The 19,194-nt window shown below is 38.2% G+C and overlaps 1 protein-coding gene across 3 annotated transcripts in view; it reads left to right on the top strand.

Moving 5' to 3' along the window:
- ST8SIA1 (ST8 alpha-N-acetyl-neuraminide alpha-2,8-sialyltransferase 1) overlaps window positions 1–19,194 on the top strand; it is a 138,343-nt gene that overhangs the window by 33,266 nt on the left and 85,883 nt on the right. For 2 of the 3 annotated variants that reach the window (XM_010361196.1, XM_030939021.1), the window contains exon 2: window positions 15,595–15,739. The exons of the other annotated variant lie outside the window; for it this stretch is intronic. In XM_010361196.1, the coding sequence (XP_010359498.1) occupies window positions 15,595–15,739 (145 nt within the window). The remainder of the gene's footprint in view (window positions 1–15,594; window positions 15,740–19,194) is intronic. 3 annotated transcript variants of the gene reach the window in all.

The raw sequence follows: 19,194 nt of genomic DNA, 5'->3' as shown, positions 1-19,194 counted from the left end.
GGCTGAGAAGTCTCATGTTCTATGAAGAGAAAATAGGGGGAGGAAGGGAGAAAAACAATAACAAACAAAAGAGCAATCCTGGAAAATTGGTATAGGCCATATTACTCTGAAGTCCATACATCAGTAGGCAGGTATGAAAGTGGCTTATGTGTGTAAATAGGTTGCTGTTATTTTCTTCTGAAGTTTATTTAAGTTGTCTAAATTCAGTTAGCAAGGCTTTAAGAAAGCAAAGGTTAGTTTTTAGTGATTTCAAATTAGAAAAATTGGGGGGGTAAAGGAAAAGAGAGAAGAAAAAAAATGAAAACATTATTTTTGGATACTTGCAGCCAGGAAAAATTAGAATTCAGTCTAAACTGTAGAAAATAATAAAAATTGAAAAACCTTAGGCAGGACTGGAATCTAACATCAGGTGTACTATAGTTTTTTGTTTGTTTGTTTGTTTTTGGTTTTTGTTTTTTGTTTTTGTTTGAGACGGAGTCTTGCTCTGTTGCCCAGGCTGGAGTGCAGTGATGTGGTCTTGGCTCACTGCAAGCTCTGCCTCCTGGGTTCATGCCATTCTCCCGCCTCAGCCTCCCGAGTAGCTAGGACTACAGGCACTTGCCACCATGCCCAGCTAATTTTTTGTATTTTTAGTAGAGATGGGGTTTCACCATTTTAGCCAGGATGGTCTTGATCTCCTGACCTTGTGAGCCACCCGCCTCAGCCTCCCAAAGTGCTGGGATTACAGGCTTGAGACACTGTGTGCGGCCTAGTTTTTGAAACATAGTTTTTCCCTCTCCTGTTTCCTATTTTTATTAAAGACAAATCATGGTAGGACTGATTTGGTTTATTATACTTGGCCAGATCATTTGTATAAAGTATAGCAAGAATAATTATCTTCCACATAAGCTTTTTATATTGGCTTTGATGGAACTTTGTTCCATAAAAGGAATCTCAGATAAGATTTTTTTAAAAGCTGAGCCCAGCCATGAATTTGTATCATCAAATACTTATGAGTACCAGAATTACTCTCCTCTTGAGGTTCCAAGGTATTAATAGGTTGGGCCTCTGGGCCTGTCAGAAAGTGACATTCTTTACTTGCTACAGGTCAGGAACCCTGTACAGGAACCGCATAGATAAGGTATGAGGCCAGTTTTCCCAGAGGCTTTTATTGGCTTTCTAAGCCAACTTCGATTCCTTAAAGGAAAGCACACCATGCCAGTCAAAGCCTTAGTAAAATAACCAGTTTCTCCAATTGTGTCCTGTTACAAATGAAAACAGCTTCTTATTGAATTTATGCAAATAACTATATTGCCATAAGTTAAGAATATTCACAAATAGTTTCTGAATTCTGGAGAAATCAGGTAGAGAAAAATAAATATGCTCCAAATTTTGTTTATAGGAGTATACTTAATTGTTAAAAGCTGTCAATAGCTCAAAAGAAAAGTTTCTTTTACTCTGAAAAACAAAACAAAGGATCAGCAACATTTTAAGCAAAAAGTCAACAAGATTATTCCAGTCTTCTATTAGTTTAGTCTGTGCAGTTAATACCTATTCTGCTTGATATTCATAAACATTTCACCTCTCCATTAGTTCTGAAAATTTTACCACTATTCTGATGTCACAATCTCCAGAGTTATCAGACACCTTCATTCAAGAGCACTTGTTAGAGTTTTATAGCTGATTATAAAATCACCTTCTAAAGAGGATCAAAACAAGACAATAATTGTCCATGGATGACAAAAAGTTTTCGGGCAGCCGTAGTCAAAGACACAATTGACAAGGAAATTTATTACCTCTGTGGCACACAATAATTTCTTATAACAATTATAATTATTACTGAAAATTTACACTAAGTCATATCAGAATGATAGGAGTTTCTCATAATTTTTGAGCATATACCAGTAACATATTTATACAAATACAACCCAAAGAAAACCAAACACCATTTCAGATTTGACGATGCTTCTTATATAATTTTTATACCAAATAAGTCATATATGTCAACTTTGGACTTTAGGAAGCCTAATATCTTAACGGATTAATGAAGTCAGAAAAAGACATAATTTATGATTTAATTTTGAGAAGTTTGTCAAATATCAAAGGTTAAGACACTTGATATCACAAAATCAGATCACAAGTCATTGTAAAACAAGTTACTCACTTAAACAAAATGATAACTCAAGGATTTCAAAAAAAGGCAAAAACCTTCAGTCTTTGAGAGAGGAGACTTAGAAGCCCTAATAAAAACAGCACAAAGCCAATTAAACTCATTTCTCAAAATTTTGTAAACGATCTATAAGATTGTAATCCTGACTGTAAGATATAACTTCCATAAGCCTTTTATAACCTTTATAAGCTTTATTAAAGAATCAGTTAATGCTTCAAGAAAACCTTGCTAATCTGATACAGGGGCCCATAGGTTGGTCTTGCATTAGTGTGCCTGTGACGTTAATGGTTAATTTATTGAGGAATTGAACGTATTTCATCTCTCAGCATCAGCCCTTACAATCACACATACCTACCTCTTCTGCAATAGTCCCTGGACCTTGAGGAGTTGAATAGCTTTAATTTCTGGCCTTGTGTCAGAATGCAGTTTATTTTGATTGCCATTTTATAGTAGGACTGGAGATGAGGCTTTAATTGCTTTCAGTTTTTAAGATTTAGCAGGACTTGGTGTCCTTTTTAGATCCAGGAGCCAAAGCCCTGTAACTCAATATCACGAGGACTTTAAAAGCACATAAAGTAAGATATACAGATGTAATAACCTTAGTTAAAAAATAATTACTTTAAATCTTAGGTTTTTTTTTTCTAAGCAAACCAAAACTTAAAAATAATGGCATAGGAATAATTTTGATAAAATGTAAAATCTGTTAGACCTGTTACCAAAAGGCAAAAGAAAAGACTTTCTGTAGTGCACAGAATATATTATGTTGGAAGAAATCATTTCCTTTAGACCTTTAAGAAAACATTGTTAGCATCAGGCCACAACAAACAAAACTTGAGGGGAAAAAACCTTATATGAGCTGAAAATGAGTTGAAGGAGGGTGTTACTATTTTGTGGCTTTTAAAAGGGAAGAGAAAACTGATAATGATGAGATGCAATAAAAGTTGAACTTTGGATTAAAAAAATTAAAATCTCTTATAATTTATTAAGAGTAAATCAATTCCTGAAGAAAATTATATTGTTCTAATCAAGTTTTTAGTGTATTAGTGTTCTTTTACATCAAACCCAATATCTAGAAAGACCATTATAATTTCCCTTTAATTATAGACAACTGGATCATATAGAAGTTTTTTTAAATAAATCACCTTATTGGATTTATACTCTATACATTTTTAAATACAGCCTCTTCATGACATGCTTGGACTTTCTGGTTTGTCCTGAACATCCCTCTTTCGTAAACAACCAGTCATTTTATTCTAGGACTAAATTTACTATATAGGATTCCTTGTCATACAAAATGATTTCTCTTTAAGCTTTCTTACCAAAAAATACCTCCTTATTTCTATAACTTTCTTTACATCTGTCTTATTTCCTGGTTCTTTTCACCTTGTTTTATATATAAAAGGTAAACAAGCTTTGGATTAGACAAAAATTGTTCACCTCTTTAAAAAGGACACTTTTTTTAGAAAGAATATTTTCCTACGTATTTTTATTGGTAAATACGCAAATAATGAAATATATATTATTTAATTTAATATACCTTTAGATTCTAAATTATGACAAGTTTGTCTACAAGTATTTATCCCATTACATTTACCTAATTATCTTCTCAGCAAACTAAGAAAAACCAAACTCCATTTCATTTCTCATTTTCCTTCCCTTTTGCCAGTTGTTGCTTCTTTATTCACTCCTTGTCAAATGATTCATTCTATCTACATTCGTAATATCCTTTATTTTCTCAATGCTTCCAAGTTTAAAAAAAATCTCTACTTTTGTTTCCATTTCTAAGCCTATGCTTCTCCTTAACTGTTGCTTTCAACTCTCTCAATACCTCTACACTTTTCTATCAAGATGGCCAGTGATATTCACAAAACAATATTAAGTACAAATGCAGTGAACACAGTGAACAGGTGAGGGATGATGGCTGGATGAGGTGGCAGTGCCTGCCTGACTGTTTTCACAATATGTTGTTGAGGAGCTGAGTTGACCAACTGGAACTAGAAAATAGCTTTGTTTATGTCTATGATCATGTATAGGGTGGATGTTTAAAAAGAGTTACCTTTATGTGATATAAATAGCTTACTTCCTCATGATTTGACTTGATATAGAGAAAGAAGATTGAGAGTAGGAAAAAACCATGCACAAACTCAAAGTGCTTTTTCTATTCTTTCACTCAACACAATCAACACAGACTTCTGTGACCAAATGCATGGGGATTTCTCCCTACCAACAAGCAAGCAATCAATTCTGTGGTGGACCCAGCTGGGTGTCTTCCAATTCAGTTTCAACACTGTCTACCTAGATATAGAGTCATATTCCACAGGATGAGGGTTTAGTCCCTGAGATAGAGTCATATCCCACAGGATGAGGGTTTAGTCCCTGAGACTGCCCCCGACTTTAGATGCCAGTGGCAAGCCCCAGGTTGTTTTACCAGTGCATCTGACTGACTTGCTATAAATTGGGGATTCCACAACCTCCTCCTTGGGTTCAATTAATTTGCTAGAGCAGTTCACAGAACTCAGGGAAACACATTTACTGTTTATTATACAGGATATTACGAAGGATGCAGATGAAGAGATGCATGCAGTGAGATATGGAGAAAGGGGTGCAGAACTTCCATGCCCTCACGAGGCACATCACCCTCCAGAAACCTCCAGGTGTTCAGCTATACAGAAGCTATTCAAATCCTGTCAATTTTGGTTTGATTAAACCATTGGTCACTGGTAATCAACTTAACCTTCAGCCACCCTTTCCTCCTCAGAGTTTGGGGGATATGGCTTAAAGTTCTAATCCTGTAATCATGCTTTGGCCTTTTAAATGATCAGCCCCCATCCTGAATCTACCTAGGGCTCTCTCGCCACCAGTCTACTAATTAGCATACAAAAATACATCATTTTGGAGTTTCTGAGGATTTTAAGACTTGTATGCCAGGAAACGGGGTCAAAGAGCAAATTTATGTTTCATAATTTCACAAATATAAAGACTTTAGCTCCCAGAATAAGATTCAGCTAGCATGTTTCTTAATGGAAACTGGATGACAGTCAGTTAAAGGTTGTTGACAACCTGAAATGCTGATATTCTGTGCTGAGTAGAGAGAGCCATATGTTTTAGACAAGCAGGTGGCACAGTTAATATTCTGTAAAGAAAATTGAGAATCTTTGACTTGTGTTTACACAGAATTCCATTCTGTGAAAATGGTTCATAGCACAAAGCCAAATTTTTTCTCAGAAAATAATTTTGAATCTTACTCACAGAAATACCAAAAGTGTATGCCATGAATCATGAAAGAGACAATTAAGATCTGCAAAAATTTCAGGACAGATGCTACTGTCCAGTACTGTATCTAGTAGGCAGTGCAGCTGGGATGAGTCCACAGAGCTGATGCCAGGATCTTACCCTCTGAAATATGTTACTTCCCTGATCATCTTAATGTTTGCTAGTTTAGTTCCCTGACTTAAAAAATCTGTGTAATTTAGAAATTCATAATGCTGTTTCTGTATCTTTTTTCTCTTCCTTTCATTTGCTTTGCCTTTCACAAACTTCTCCCCATCTTTCACAGACATAATCTCAGATCTAGGTGTCATTACAACAAGAAAGAAAAAGTGTTTCTGAATGAAGTTCTTATATCTATTATATAATGTCTGGCCTCCCCAGTGCTATTCAGGAGCACCATGGGCCATGATTGGATAAAGACATCCTTGCTGCATCCCACCCTGCTGTGTAAACATGTATATTCGAGAAGCGGCTCAATTATGTCACTGCCTGCAGTTTGGAGCATCTGCTACTTGCATACATGTCTAAAAGCCCAGTGGAGTATACGGGCTCATGTGGGGACTGGTGCTCCTGATATGGACCGTATTTTCAGCTGTTCTTACAGTGACTGCCCAACTACTGCATCTCTCTGAGTGGATGGACCTGCCCACCCCTATGCTCCTGCTCAAGCCTCCAGAAGTGAATTCATTGCATCTCTCCAAACATGTGTTTTAAACTTTAGACCACTGAAAAACACTCTTCAGATGTGGTAGATATCCATTTCCCTGTTTTTCTGTGATGCCATTAACAGACGAACAGAATTTATTCATAAAGATATGAATTCATGTAAAACAGGAATATTTTCTTGGGTGGGTTTTCTCATATCTAAGCATGGTATTAAATGATTATGAGGGGAATCAAAATTGGAGAGTCTAATGGAGGGATACTTTGCTGTGGATAGGACAGAGATAAAAGCGAGAGAGGGTGGGCTTGATGGGGCTGGTTAGAGAAAATGTTAGAAATATGTGTAGGAGAGAAACAGGCATCCACTGGAAGATTTTATGAAGTTTCTGCTGTGCAGTGGCCCCACATCCTCCATTGCAACTTCTAGTCAAATTTAAATGTCTTGCTGTGCTTTTGGAGTTGGATTTATTCTTTAGGATCTGTAAGGGAGGGCAGATTCTTCTCCTTTTCACTCAGAGTAAGTGCTGCATGCACCCAACCCTGTGTGAGCCTCTCCCCCAACACACCAGTCTGTCTCATGCTCACTTTATTCTAGCTTCACTGGTTTCCTAGATGGCCTTTCAGCATACGAGGCATGCTCCTCCTTAAGACCTTTGCACTTGGTGTTTGCTATACCTGGAATGCTTTTGAAGGACAGTAGATTATGACCCCCAAAACATACCACTACCACACGGGGATTACTTCAAGCTAAAGATGCTTGAAGAACAGCAGATGCAAGAAGGACATTCTTATCTTCCCTTTTTCTATCTGAAGGCAGGAGATAAAAAACTCCCAGGTGAAAGCTGCCCTCCATATGCTAGGAAGAAAGAAACATTCTTTGATGGGGAGGCATAGCCAAGAGAATTCTGTACAAGCAGACTTAGTTAAAATAAATCTTGTCTTCCTTTAGCCTCACCATAGTTTAGTTACTTTTACTTTTCCACAATTTCATCTCTTTGTTCAACCTATACAAAAATCAAGTAAGTTCTTTTTGTTGGTTTGTTCTGAAACCGGGTCTCACTTTGTTGCCCAGGGTGGAGTGCAGTAGTGTGATCATGGCTTACTGCAACCTTGAACTCCTGAGCTCAAGCAATCCTCCAGGCAGCGTCTCAAGTAGCTGGGACCACAGGCATGCACTGCCATATCAGGCTAATTAAAAAAAATTTTTTTGTAGAAACAAGGTCTCACCATGTTGCCCAGGCTGGTCTCAAACTCCTGGGCTCAAGCTGTCTTCCAGCCTTGGCCTCCTAAAGTGCTGGGATTACAGGTGTGAGCCATAGTGCGTGGCCTGCATGTATGTTTTGCCACATCTTTGAATCCTACTTTTCTTATGAGGGATCCCATATCCTGTAAAACTTACACTAAATAAATTTTAAAACTTTTCTCCAGTTAATCTCTCATGTGTCAATTTAATTTTCAGACCCAGCCAGGACCCTACGCGGGGACACATAGAGTTTTGACTCCACTATACTCTTCTTTCAGATATTCACATGGCTTTCTTCTTCACCTCCTTCAGGTCTTTACTCAAAGGTCACCTGGTGAGGACTGATTTAGTCACCCTGTTAAAAATTGCATCTTTCCCAGCTCACCCAAGTAAATTATTTATTTTGTTTTTCTGATTCCTCCATTAGAATTAGGATGGCAAGGTGTCCCCCGTACCTCTGTCCCAGGTTTATTCACTGCCTTGTCCTCAGTGCCTAGAACAGCACTAGGCACATAGATGTTGCTCAGCAAATGTTTGTCGATTGACTGAATGAGTGCAGTCTGAATAGGCCGAGTCACTTCCAGCTACTAAAATAACAAATAAGTGGTTCTCAAAAGATACTGCTAGAATCTTTCTAGCTGTATAGACCGGTAAGCCTGAGTAGGAAAACTGAAAATAAGCATTCATTGAAATCCTTCCTGGAAACATTGATATTCTTTAATCCAAATAATTCTGTGTACTTGTTCAATAAATTACAAACAAATGTGTATTAGAAAAAACAGATCCCCCTTGAAATATTTATGTTTCAAAAGTTCCTTCTTTCAATTTTCTCTGCCTGTACTAGAGAAACACAAATTACACATGGCACTAATCTGCCTTTCTTTGGAACACATTTCCTTTATCATGCAGTCATTTCAAATGTGAAAAATAAAATACTGCTAAATACAAGACTACTTGCTGGCTTAAACAGTGGATAAGAGTTGCTTTTCTCTGTGTTTGTAGTTCTGGCAAATTATCCAGAAGATTAATCTTTGAAAAGACTTTTTTATTGTTTCTGTAGAAAACATTATTTTAAAGCAATAATCTAATGGAAGTACTTCTCCTTCGTACAATTTAAGAGATTTGATTGAAAAATAACATGAATACACATCTCTACTCTATATGGAGTGTGTATTTCGTCCTATTCGATCAATGATGTAAGCTACTGCAGGGAACCAATACAGTTGCCCCAATACCTGGGGCAAAAGCATTATCTTTGCCCCAGAGGCAGTTTTATCACCACTTGCCTCCATTCCTCCTCCGTGAGCAAGACCCTGCTGCTTGATTCTGAAAACACAATATTAGAATCTTTCTAGCTACATAGACCAGTGGGTATAAACAGGGAGACTGAAAATAAATATTCACTGAAATTCTTCAGAGCAGCTTCTGCCACTTCTTGTTCTAGATCATATAGAAAATATGTCTGGGCCCTCAGCCAACAGTGACCCTTTAAAAAAAAAAAAATCTGCTTTGAAATTGATTATTTCAGACAGATTTCTTTAAGTCAGGGGAAAAAAGAAACATATGCTGGCCCAGACTCTACTTTTTCATGTGAAATCTGCCACTTAGTTTTTAGAATAAGAAACTTCTCTGATTTCTGTCAAGGCTACCAGATTCTTCACTTAAAGAGAAGCCCCCTTTTGTTAGATGCTTAACTTTTCAGCTTCCACTCTTTATATGGTGAACATACAACTTATTATTCAAATAGGGATGCGTTTGAGAATAGAAGGGGTAACTATTAAAAATTATGGCCAGAAAAAGTTACAAACTGATATTGTGTGAAGCAAACAAAGTTGTATTGTCTCTCTAACTATTAAGAAGGAGAATGAAATTACTTACTAAGGCCATATAATGTGCTAAGTGATTTATATCTATTACCTCAATTTCAAAACCATCCTCTGATGTTGAGGCTTGGGAACAATTTTCAGTCATGAATCTGAGGCTCTGTGACGTTAACCCAAGGAGTCAACATATCGTAGTCTAAAAGGAATTTTAGGAACTCAGCTCAGGACACTTTACAATAAGGACGATTGATTTAGCTGTCTGGAGGAAATGCATTAGATACACATTTTGGCTGAAAGCCAAATGTTAAAATCAATAATTGCCAAGTCAGATATCACTAGAATAGGAAGAACTTTGGGGAGACAAGATTGCATTTGAAACCTTACCAAACATTTTCAATGTCAACATTTGGAAGTTTGACAATATAGTGAAGGAAAAGTAATTTCTCAGCACCATCCACTGGTGGATTATTCCTGTGGTCTCTGTGCTGTGTGTCTGCAGTCCTATAGACACGCCTACTTTAACAAGACTAACATTTAGCACATAGTGGCAGGAACTGGGATTCACTGCTCGGCAAATGCCCCAAATCCTGGATCTTCTACTACTGAAAATGTTTGCCAGTCTAAAGCAATTATTTTGACAAGTGTTTGTTTCTTAGTCCCGAAACAGACAACACAGAAGAAAACTATAAAGTATTGACTTCTTAAATTTGAATTTTGACTGTGGAAGCAAAATGAACATTGCAATTCTCTGCTTTCTCTAACACTGTCTTTTTTCTTCCTATTTGTTATTTATTCATTCCATCAGTATTTATTTATTTATTTATTATAATTACAACTTTTAGATTCAGAGGGTACATGTGCAGGTTTGGATATATTGTGCGATGCTGAGGTTTGGGGTACAAATGATTCCATTATTCAGGTAGTGACCATAGTACCCAATAGGTCGTTTTCCAGTTCTTTTCTCCCCTTCTCTCTCCCCCTTCTAGTACTCCCCAATGTGTATTGTTCTCATCTTTATGTCCTTGTGTACTCAGTGTTTAGCTTCCACTTATAAGTGAGAACATGTAGTATTTGGTTTTCTGTTCCTCCATTAACTCGCCTGGGATAATGGCCTCCAGCTGCATCCATGTTGCAAAGGACATAATTTCCTTCTTTGTATGGCTGCATAATATTTCATCCATATATATGTCACATTTTGTTTATCCAATCCACTGTTGATGAGCATCTAGGTTGTCAATAAATATTAAGCACCTTTTTAATGTCTCAGCCAGCATTTCAGGAAACGGGGATACAATAGTGAACAGAAGACAGAAGTCTCTGCCTTCATGGATTCTATATTCTGGGCCTTAGGGATATAGAAAATAAACAAGACTATAAATTAAATATATAGCATATAAATAGTTTTAAGTGCTAGAGAGAAGAATAAAGCAGGGAAGAGGGATATGAGGAATTCTGTATTGTGATTGGATCAAAGATGATTTCTCATGATATTGTTTTTGGAGTACTTATTCCTCATGGAACTTTTTGAGGGCAGATTTAATATTTAACGTTCAGTTCTTCATAACAAGATGTGAAGAGTTCCAATTTAGGACTTTTTTTTTTCCTTGAAAATCTCATTGTCTTAATGGAATTAAATAATGTAAAATTAAATATAGTTCTTCAAGGTTATTTTGTCTAACGTTTTGAGTGTCAGTATGTAAAATAATTCTATGAAGACCTGACTTATTTAATCTCAACTCTGTTATTCTGCTTTATATTATTTAAAATTTTATAAATATTAGTTGGCAGAGTAATGATGTGGTATTTTTTCTAAGGTTATATTCCAGACATGCTCTGACTTAATATTTCCTTTAACTGACAATTTACTCTCCTAAGTAGGAAATAATTCCTCATAATTTTTTTGTATATAAAACTAACAGCTTTCATAATAAATTTATTATTGCGGCATTTTCTTCTTGCAATGTTAAATATTCACTTACACTTCACTTGACTGATAGAATTTCAACATAGAAAGCACATAGATTGTCACTGTTTACCCCTATATTGCGTATAAGAATTGTAGATTGCATATTCACTTACAAACAATAAACTCTGATGACACTCCCTGTTTGTGCTGCTCACATTGATACCCTGATTAGATATGAAGGGGACATACATGATCACTTGATCATTTGTCACATGCATGTTCAGGGATGCCAGCACTGGCATTGATTTGGATGTTTGTCTATCTGACTATTTAACCTTCCAAAAGCTAAGTCTAAATAGCTAGAGTGTAACAGTAGATTCTGGCCAGATGCTGAGACTGAGGTAGAATTCTTGCCCACCCCTCCTGTCTCAAATTCAGTTATCCCTTGGAAGGGGCACAAAAGTATCAGTCATTGGAGTGGCAGCCTCCCAACCTTGTTCCTGTCTGGTGACCAAAGCATGGAACATGGCATCTCAAAGGGTCATAACAAAGTTCATTCTGATCCTAGGCATTGTTAATTGAGTGGTTGGATTTTCACCGTTATTTGCCTGTTAAGTTTCCTCAGAATCTGACTTCCTAGTCAGTAGGCACAGTCAACAGATGACGGCTTCTTGGCTTAACTGATCTTAGGAATTCCATTAGGAGGGATGAGAACCTGAGGTAGGTTCTAGCAAGTGGTTCCCAGGCTTCATAAGTATTTACCCTTATGCTGTAGTTATAGCGTCATTAGCTACGACTGTTGCTGAAGCTTGAATTCAAATAAAAAGCAATTAGATGTTAATTCCAATACTCAACTCACATGCAACTGAAACTTAATGATCTGGCAATTTGAACTTGAATATGAAAAGGGAATTGCTTTAGCTTTTTTGATCCTCTGATTTTATTGTCTGACACAAAAGAAAAGCAAATAATACACAGCATCAGTGCAAAGCATGAAAAAGGAGATAGGAGCCAAATTCACTAAAAATTCTAAAAGCTGGTCTATAGCTCTGCTCCAGAATTACCTGAAGGTTGGATGGAGGTGAAGTCCATTATTTAATCTGACAATTTCCTAGACATCACAAACAGCGGGCTGCAAATCTCAGATCAGGAAACCCTTCCTGGAACCCTGGATGTGATTTCATGTCCTCTTTTTTCCAAACAACCACAGACATCTGTGCACATCTCTGCTGTGACTTTGGTCACATCTCCCTGCATACACAGGAAGTCACTTGCTTGTTGGTTGCCCTTTTTCTTAATTATGTTTTCAGAAGGAAGTTCTGATTTTAAATTCAATTTTATATCCCAAGAACCTAGCACAGTTTTAGGTAAGAACTCAGTAAAAATCACTACTACGACTTCTAAAATGACTACTACTATCAGTACTGCTGCTGGTAGTACTAGAGTGCTAGTACTATTCCTGTTTTTGCTGCTGCTACTATATCCAGTGTAGCTGGTGAGCTAATGAGGACCCCACTCAGGCACATGGGATATGCATACACATTTCCACATTGTGGTTTCTTTTCAGTCACCCCCGAGAGATGGTCATGGCAGAGGGAAGATGTGGAGGCATTCTGGATGAAGGGAAAAGTTTAAGAGTTTATGATAGAAAAACCACTCATATTGCAAACAGTGGTATGATCACTGTGAATTTGCTATACCTCTTGGATTTTACAATATTTCTGTCATATGTGAAATTTTGTATTTTCTATAGCGTATTTGGTTTCCCCCACTAAAGGTATGATTGCCCTGGCATGGTGATGCTGTAGAAGGAGATGAAAATTTGATTCAACATCATCTAATACATATTTTATCAATAATTAAGAAAACATTTGCTAACCTAATGAACTTAAACAAGTCTCTGGGTCTCAGCATCAGTTTCACTGTCCATAAATTCAGAATAATGTAACCTGTCTTCTCAGGCTATTTTGAGGATGCAAAGAGGAAACAAATATGAAAGTGATTTGCAAGCTGCCAGGTACTAGGCAACGTAAGGTGTTACATGACTGTGACAAATTTTCCTTCTGAACCTCCTGTAGCACTTTGTACTAAATGGCACGTTCAGCTGGTTGGAGGCCAGAGCCATGGTCTTGTTGGAAATAAGTACCTGATACGAGGTACAAAGACCTGGGAGCAAAGCCCTGCCCCACCGTTTCACTAGTTATGTGACCTGAGATAAATTACTTGAGAAAAGAATCTTAAAGTCATCCAGCTCATGGGTTACTGTGAGAATTAAGTAGAAAAATATCTGTGAAGGCACCTGGTATACTGCAGGCAGTTGGCCAGTGTTTACACAGCATTTCTTTTAGGGCAGAGAAAGATACGAATGAATTAAAATGGTTCCCAGTAGGGAACCTGCAAAGAGGAGAAAGCTTAGACGCTGCAGACCTGGCTTCCTACTCTGCCCTGTGTGACCTGAGCAAGTCCGAGAACCACTCTAAGCCTGTTTCCTCAGATGAGAATTGGGAGGAATCATGATGATAATAATAATTTAAAAAATTTCCTTAATTATCTCTTAGGGTTGCTCTGAGGACTAAAAAATATAAGATATCAGCAGACATGGGATAGGAACTAAAAATTTAGCCTATCCTCTCCCAAAGTTTAGCATCATGCTCATGATAATTCTCCTTATTTTTAAAGATAGTGTTAAACCATGTCCAGGTGTTTTCTGTTGACTCAAGAAGAGCCTAGGATGCACTTTTGACAAAATGTTTGCAGTCCAGTATAAAACTTTACCTTAGCCAGGCGTGGTGGCACATGCCTGTTGTCCCAGTCATTTGGGCGACTGAGGCAGGAGGATCGCTTGAGCCCAGGAGTTTGAGGTTGCAGTGACGGCACTCCAACCTGCGCAACAGAGTGAGACCCTGTTTCAAAAAACAGGGGCAACAACAACAACAAACAACAACAACGAAAACCTTTACCATCTCTGGAAGCCACCTTTTGAGTGGCAAAACACCAGTAAAAATGAATGAAGGTGGAGAAGAAGAGGAAAGAGAGAGGCAGCTGATGAGAAACAGAGGGCTAGCGTAGGAGCAAGAAGAGACACTCGGTCTAGCAACTTTGATAAGATGAAAGCTTTCTTCCCGAACTCTTCTCCCCTTGTTTGCCTTGAACCCTTCTCTCCTGTCCTTCTTTCCACTGAAAACTTCGTGAAGGCAAAGCCAATGAAGATCTCGAGAGTGCAAGGGGAGGCAAAGTGTGGCGGGAAGAGTACCTCCCCGGCAGGCTGAGGAAGCCTGCCCACACCGCAGGGCCCCCTGCAGGGGCAGCCTTACTGACTAGGCTGATTCCTGGCAACAATGAGGCTGGGACAGTGTAACAATAAGAAGGGGAACACCTACCACATATTGAACTTTCACTGTGTGCTCTACCAGTACCTTCTCAGTGGACTCTCAACAGAAAGTCTCATAGGGCAATTCTGCAGCCCTGTCTCTTTGCCTAGTCATGGAGTTAGTAAGCTGCAGAGGCAGGACTTGAAGTCAGGTCTCCCACTCCACCGTCCCCTTTCAGCTAAAGATGTTGAGCAAGCATTTCTGTGTGAGGTCATTCAGAAATGGTTTATGCCAGCAATTTTATTCATCTTCCTAGAGGTGGAAGTGGTGAACAAGCTCTTTTACTCATGAGTTAGTGGAATTTATTTCTGGTAGATTATTAAGTGGAGGGTCATATAAAGATTTCCCCATAGAACAAGCATGGCTTAGACTTGAGGGGTTACCTGGGGAGTAGCCTGCAAGCAAGCCCAGAAGGGTGAGTTTATCCCAGTGATGCTGGTGCTTCAGACACTGAGGGAGCTGGGAGACACTTCTGTCAAAGACACAGAGCTCATCATGGTGTCAAACACTTCTGAGAGGCCAAACACTTCTGAGAGGCTAAACCAAAAAGGCCTATGAGGTTTAGCAGTGAGAAGGTAGGTTGCTCTCCAGTGTCTGAGATCTCATCATTCATTTCATTCTATTTCTACTCAAAAGATTTCCAAGGGGTTGTTCTCTATCTTGCCACCAGTTTGGGGGAGTGCACTCTCTTTAGGGTCACTCTGTGTATTCCCTTGCCATATAGCTCGCAGGAAGTCTCTTTTCACTGAATTTAGCCACCTGATTGTTAATGAAGGTAGAGATGCACCTCTGCTGTAGCTGAATAGCTCAACAGTCTCCAAAGTTAGCTATCCCAGTCTTTTCTGGACCTGAATGTTTGAATTGAACAGTAAATCTGCAACTGTAATGATTATTTTTGTCTTTTGACATATCTCACCTGAATCTGAGAGCTGATGTATTTTTCTTAAACTTTTTTTTTTTTTTTTTTTTTTTTTACTGTGAAATATTCTAGTCACGCACTTTGGTGACTAGAAGAGTGAATTAATAGTAGTCTAATCACCCTGGAGATGCTATGCTTCTGTGAGCTGGCACTGAGGTAAGGCGGCACATCTCTGTGGGAATGACAAGTGAATGAATCTGCTCCTCATTTAACCGGCTGTTCTTTTCTCTCTCTCTGTTTTCTCTCCTAGGAAACACATGGAAGACTGCTGTGACCCTGCCCATCTCTTTGCTATGACTAAAATGAATTCCCCTATGGGGAAGAGCATGTGGTATGATGGGGAGTTTTTATACTCATTCACCATTGACAATTCAACTTATTCTCTCTTCCCTCAGGTTAGTATAGAGTTGGTTGCCTTCAATATAGTTTCTTAAATTGCTTGCTGTCATAGAAAAGGGATAATTGAGTTTGCCTAACTCATCAGATCGACTTTTTGTTTTCTTTCTTCTCTCTTAACTTTAAATGCTTTTCTTTATATCTGTCATTTGTGTGTGTGAATAAATCACATAGTCTTTTGATGCAAGGGTGGAAGCAGGATATTATAGAGTTACAGTTTTCCTAGCCTTTCTGATTTGAGTCCTATGAGACTGAAGGAAACAAGAAATGAATGATCAGGGACTTGTGGAATTCTAGTGTTCTGAGGTTGGCTGTGGAATGCCCGTGAGGATTTGTGTGATACCGGAATGTTTTCTTAGGACTGATGTTGCTCAAGGAGTGGGGACCATATGATGAGAAGTTTGCTTCTTAGAGCTCTTGAATGTGGTTAGATTACCACTGTGAAATGGAGGAGGGGTGGATATGGAGAGGAATAATTCAACTTGACCACTTTTGAAGTGGTCTAAATCAAGCCTTGATTACTTAATATCTCTTCTTGGTTTTCTGAGCATTGAAATAAAATGTTTTTCTAACATGCATGTAGGCAGCAAGTGGGGGCAAAGGGGAAATTTTATTTTAGGGAACCCTAGCTGTGGGGAGGGGAGATCTTAGGCAAAATTGCAATTAGGGAAAAATTCAGAAATGAATTGTGGCCTCCCCCAAGACCTCTTTTAGCCTCTCTTGGTTTACTCAGATGATTGTACAGAAAGAGAATTTTGAGCCTTGGAAGGTGGGACTGAACCTTTCATGTATCTCTGTTAATAGTCCATGAGACTTTAAAGGAGGAATCCCACAAAGTTGAGACACAGGTTCTGCCAGATCCAAAGTCATACTCTCTATGAAATAGCCATGTTGACTAGCTCATCCTTAGCTATTTTAGTCTAGTTTAATGGTTTTAAAATGTAGTGATAAGGTTTTTCTTTTAATTTTTGAAATAGGAAATAGAAGCTTTAGTTTATTGCCAGTATCTATGTGTTTTCTCTCTCTTCTTCATCTGCCCTTGGGAGGCTTCGAAATGTCAAAGGAAATAACTAAGAGTCATAATATATGGAACTGAATTTTGTCTCCATCTCTCACTAACTAAATTCCTTGGGTAATTACCTAAGTCGTCTGAGATTCAGCTATCTTGTCTCTATGATGGCTAGAGCAGCACTTGTCCTATTTACCTTACAGAGCTGTGGAAAAGATCAACTTAGATAATACATGGAAATACCTTCTTTTTTTTTTTTTTTTTTTTTTTTTTTTTTTTTTTGACAGAGTCCCACTCACTATGTTGCCTGGGCTTGAGTGCAGTAGTATGATCTCGGCTCACTGAAACCTCCACCTTTCAGGTTCAAGCAATCCTCCTGCCTCAGCCTCCAGAGTAGCTGGGATCACAGACATGTACCACCAAACCCAGCTAAGTTTTGTATTTTTAGTAGAGACCATGTTTTGCCATGCTGGCCAAGCTGGTCTCGAACTCCTGACCTCAAGTGATCTGCCCATCTCGGCCTCCCAAAGTGTTGGGATTACAGGCGTGAGCCACCGCGCCTGACTGTAATGCATAATAAATGTACTTTATAAATTACAAAGCATTATATGTTTGGTGTTAATGTGCTGATTCATACTTGGTATCTCGAGGCTGAGTCATGAAGATTAGAATTGTATTGGTGAGGGTTTTGGTAAGGTACAGCAATCTCTGTAGGTACTTTTAGCAGAAAGATATTTCATATAGGGAATATGCCATTTTAAAAAATCACTGAAAGAATGGAGAAATGGGAGCCAAAGGTGGTTCCTAGAATTACTGAGTTCAAGAGCCTACTGCTATAACTGTGGTCTAGGTACTGGGAAGCCCTAACTTGCATTGCTGTTAGCATGGCCACAACTGCTTCCATTAGAAATAGGGAAAGAAGATGAGTTCCAATTCTACTCATCGTTTCAAATCTTCTTCAAATGCTTCTAGTGGAGAAATGATTTGCATCCAGAACACTAGTTGTGAAGAAGTCCAGGAAAGGCAATTTTTAACTATCACGCCTCATCAGGAAACTGGAAAGAGAGTGGTATAGAGGTTAAGCAAGCCAATCCACAGGATATTCTATGTACGAAAAGTGCTACCAACTAGTTGTGGCATGAGGAAGAGATAAGGAAGCGATCTCCTTTAACAGTTCCTCACGCAGAAACATTTTAAATGAAATCCAAAGTAGCTTTTTTTATAGATGAGGACTTTGAGTTATACCAACTGAATTCTAACTTTGTATTAGAAAATACATTTAATGGCATAAACCCGGGAGGCGGAGCTTGCAGTGAGCTGAGATCCGGCCACTGCACTCCAGCCTGGGCGACAGAGCCAGACTCCGTCTCAAAAAAAAATAAAAAGAAAATACGTTTAAAAGGAAGATTAAAAAATATAAACTAGCCTCCTATGTTAGCTGTCGGTTGCAGCAATAGGGTTATAGGAAACATTTACTTTGTAAAGTGAGTGCAAATGAATTCTGTGCCTCTTTGTGCCAGTTGCAAGACCAAGGAAACATCCTTGAATAATAAAGGAAGAATGCTTTTTTCTTGGGAATTGGAAGTCATTACATCATTGTGTATGGGCACAACCATCGCAAAAGGCAGAACCAATTCAATGAGTAGATGTTTACAAAAAAAAAATTGTATATGTATGTATTTTCCTGCTAAGAATCTGAAATGACTAATTAATTCATAGAAATCTTGGTAAACCAGTTTGTATCACTGGAAAAATGGTGTTTTCCCTCTGCTCTCATCCATTATTATTTCTTAGCAAAATGTTTCCAGTTTGTTGTTAGCCAACAAAGTTGCCAGTTAATTGATATGCTTCATTCATGTTCCCAGAAGGAAGATAATAGTGTGTGCAGATGAGGTAGAAATGCAGGTGAGTGGGCCAGGCTCAGTGTTTTCAGCATGAACAAAGCTTCACTCCTTTCCCTGAGTTTCAGTGAAATGATGCTAAGTCACTCATTTCTAACCTCGATTCTACATCTGTACCTTTACACTTGCCCCTTAAATGCTCCGTATATGTTAGCCAACATTATCAATGTTATTTGTTTGCCTACTTTTAACTATTGTTTTTTTGTTGTTGGTACCAAGATGCAATGTAAGAAGGGAGATGCTCTGGTACATTAGGGAATATCAACAGGTCCTGCAGGGGCTGGGGCGGTGAATCCGCAGGAAGTAACTATTGAAATGTCTGTACATTGAGATTCCACATCAAACTCCTTTTAGTTAGTTAGTTCTTTGTTATTTGAACCTTCCACAACTTTCTGTAACTGTGTGTTCAGATTTATTCAATTCTGCCACATAATGCTGCGTACATAACTTCATACCTCCATATGACAGTGTTTTGTGTTCTAAAAGTCCTTATCTGCTATCTCAGTAGCATCTTGTGAGCTCTTGAGAACAAGAGGGTTTTCCC

This window comes from Rhinopithecus roxellana, chromosome 10 (assembly GCF_007565055.1).
Source record: "Rhinopithecus roxellana isolate Shanxi Qingling chromosome 10, ASM756505v1, whole genome shotgun sequence".
Lineage (NCBI taxonomy): Eukaryota > Metazoa > Chordata > Mammalia > Primates > Cercopithecidae > Rhinopithecus > Rhinopithecus roxellana.
Note: the sequence above shows the minus strand (reverse complement) of the source record. Positions and strands in the feature narration are given on the sequence as shown.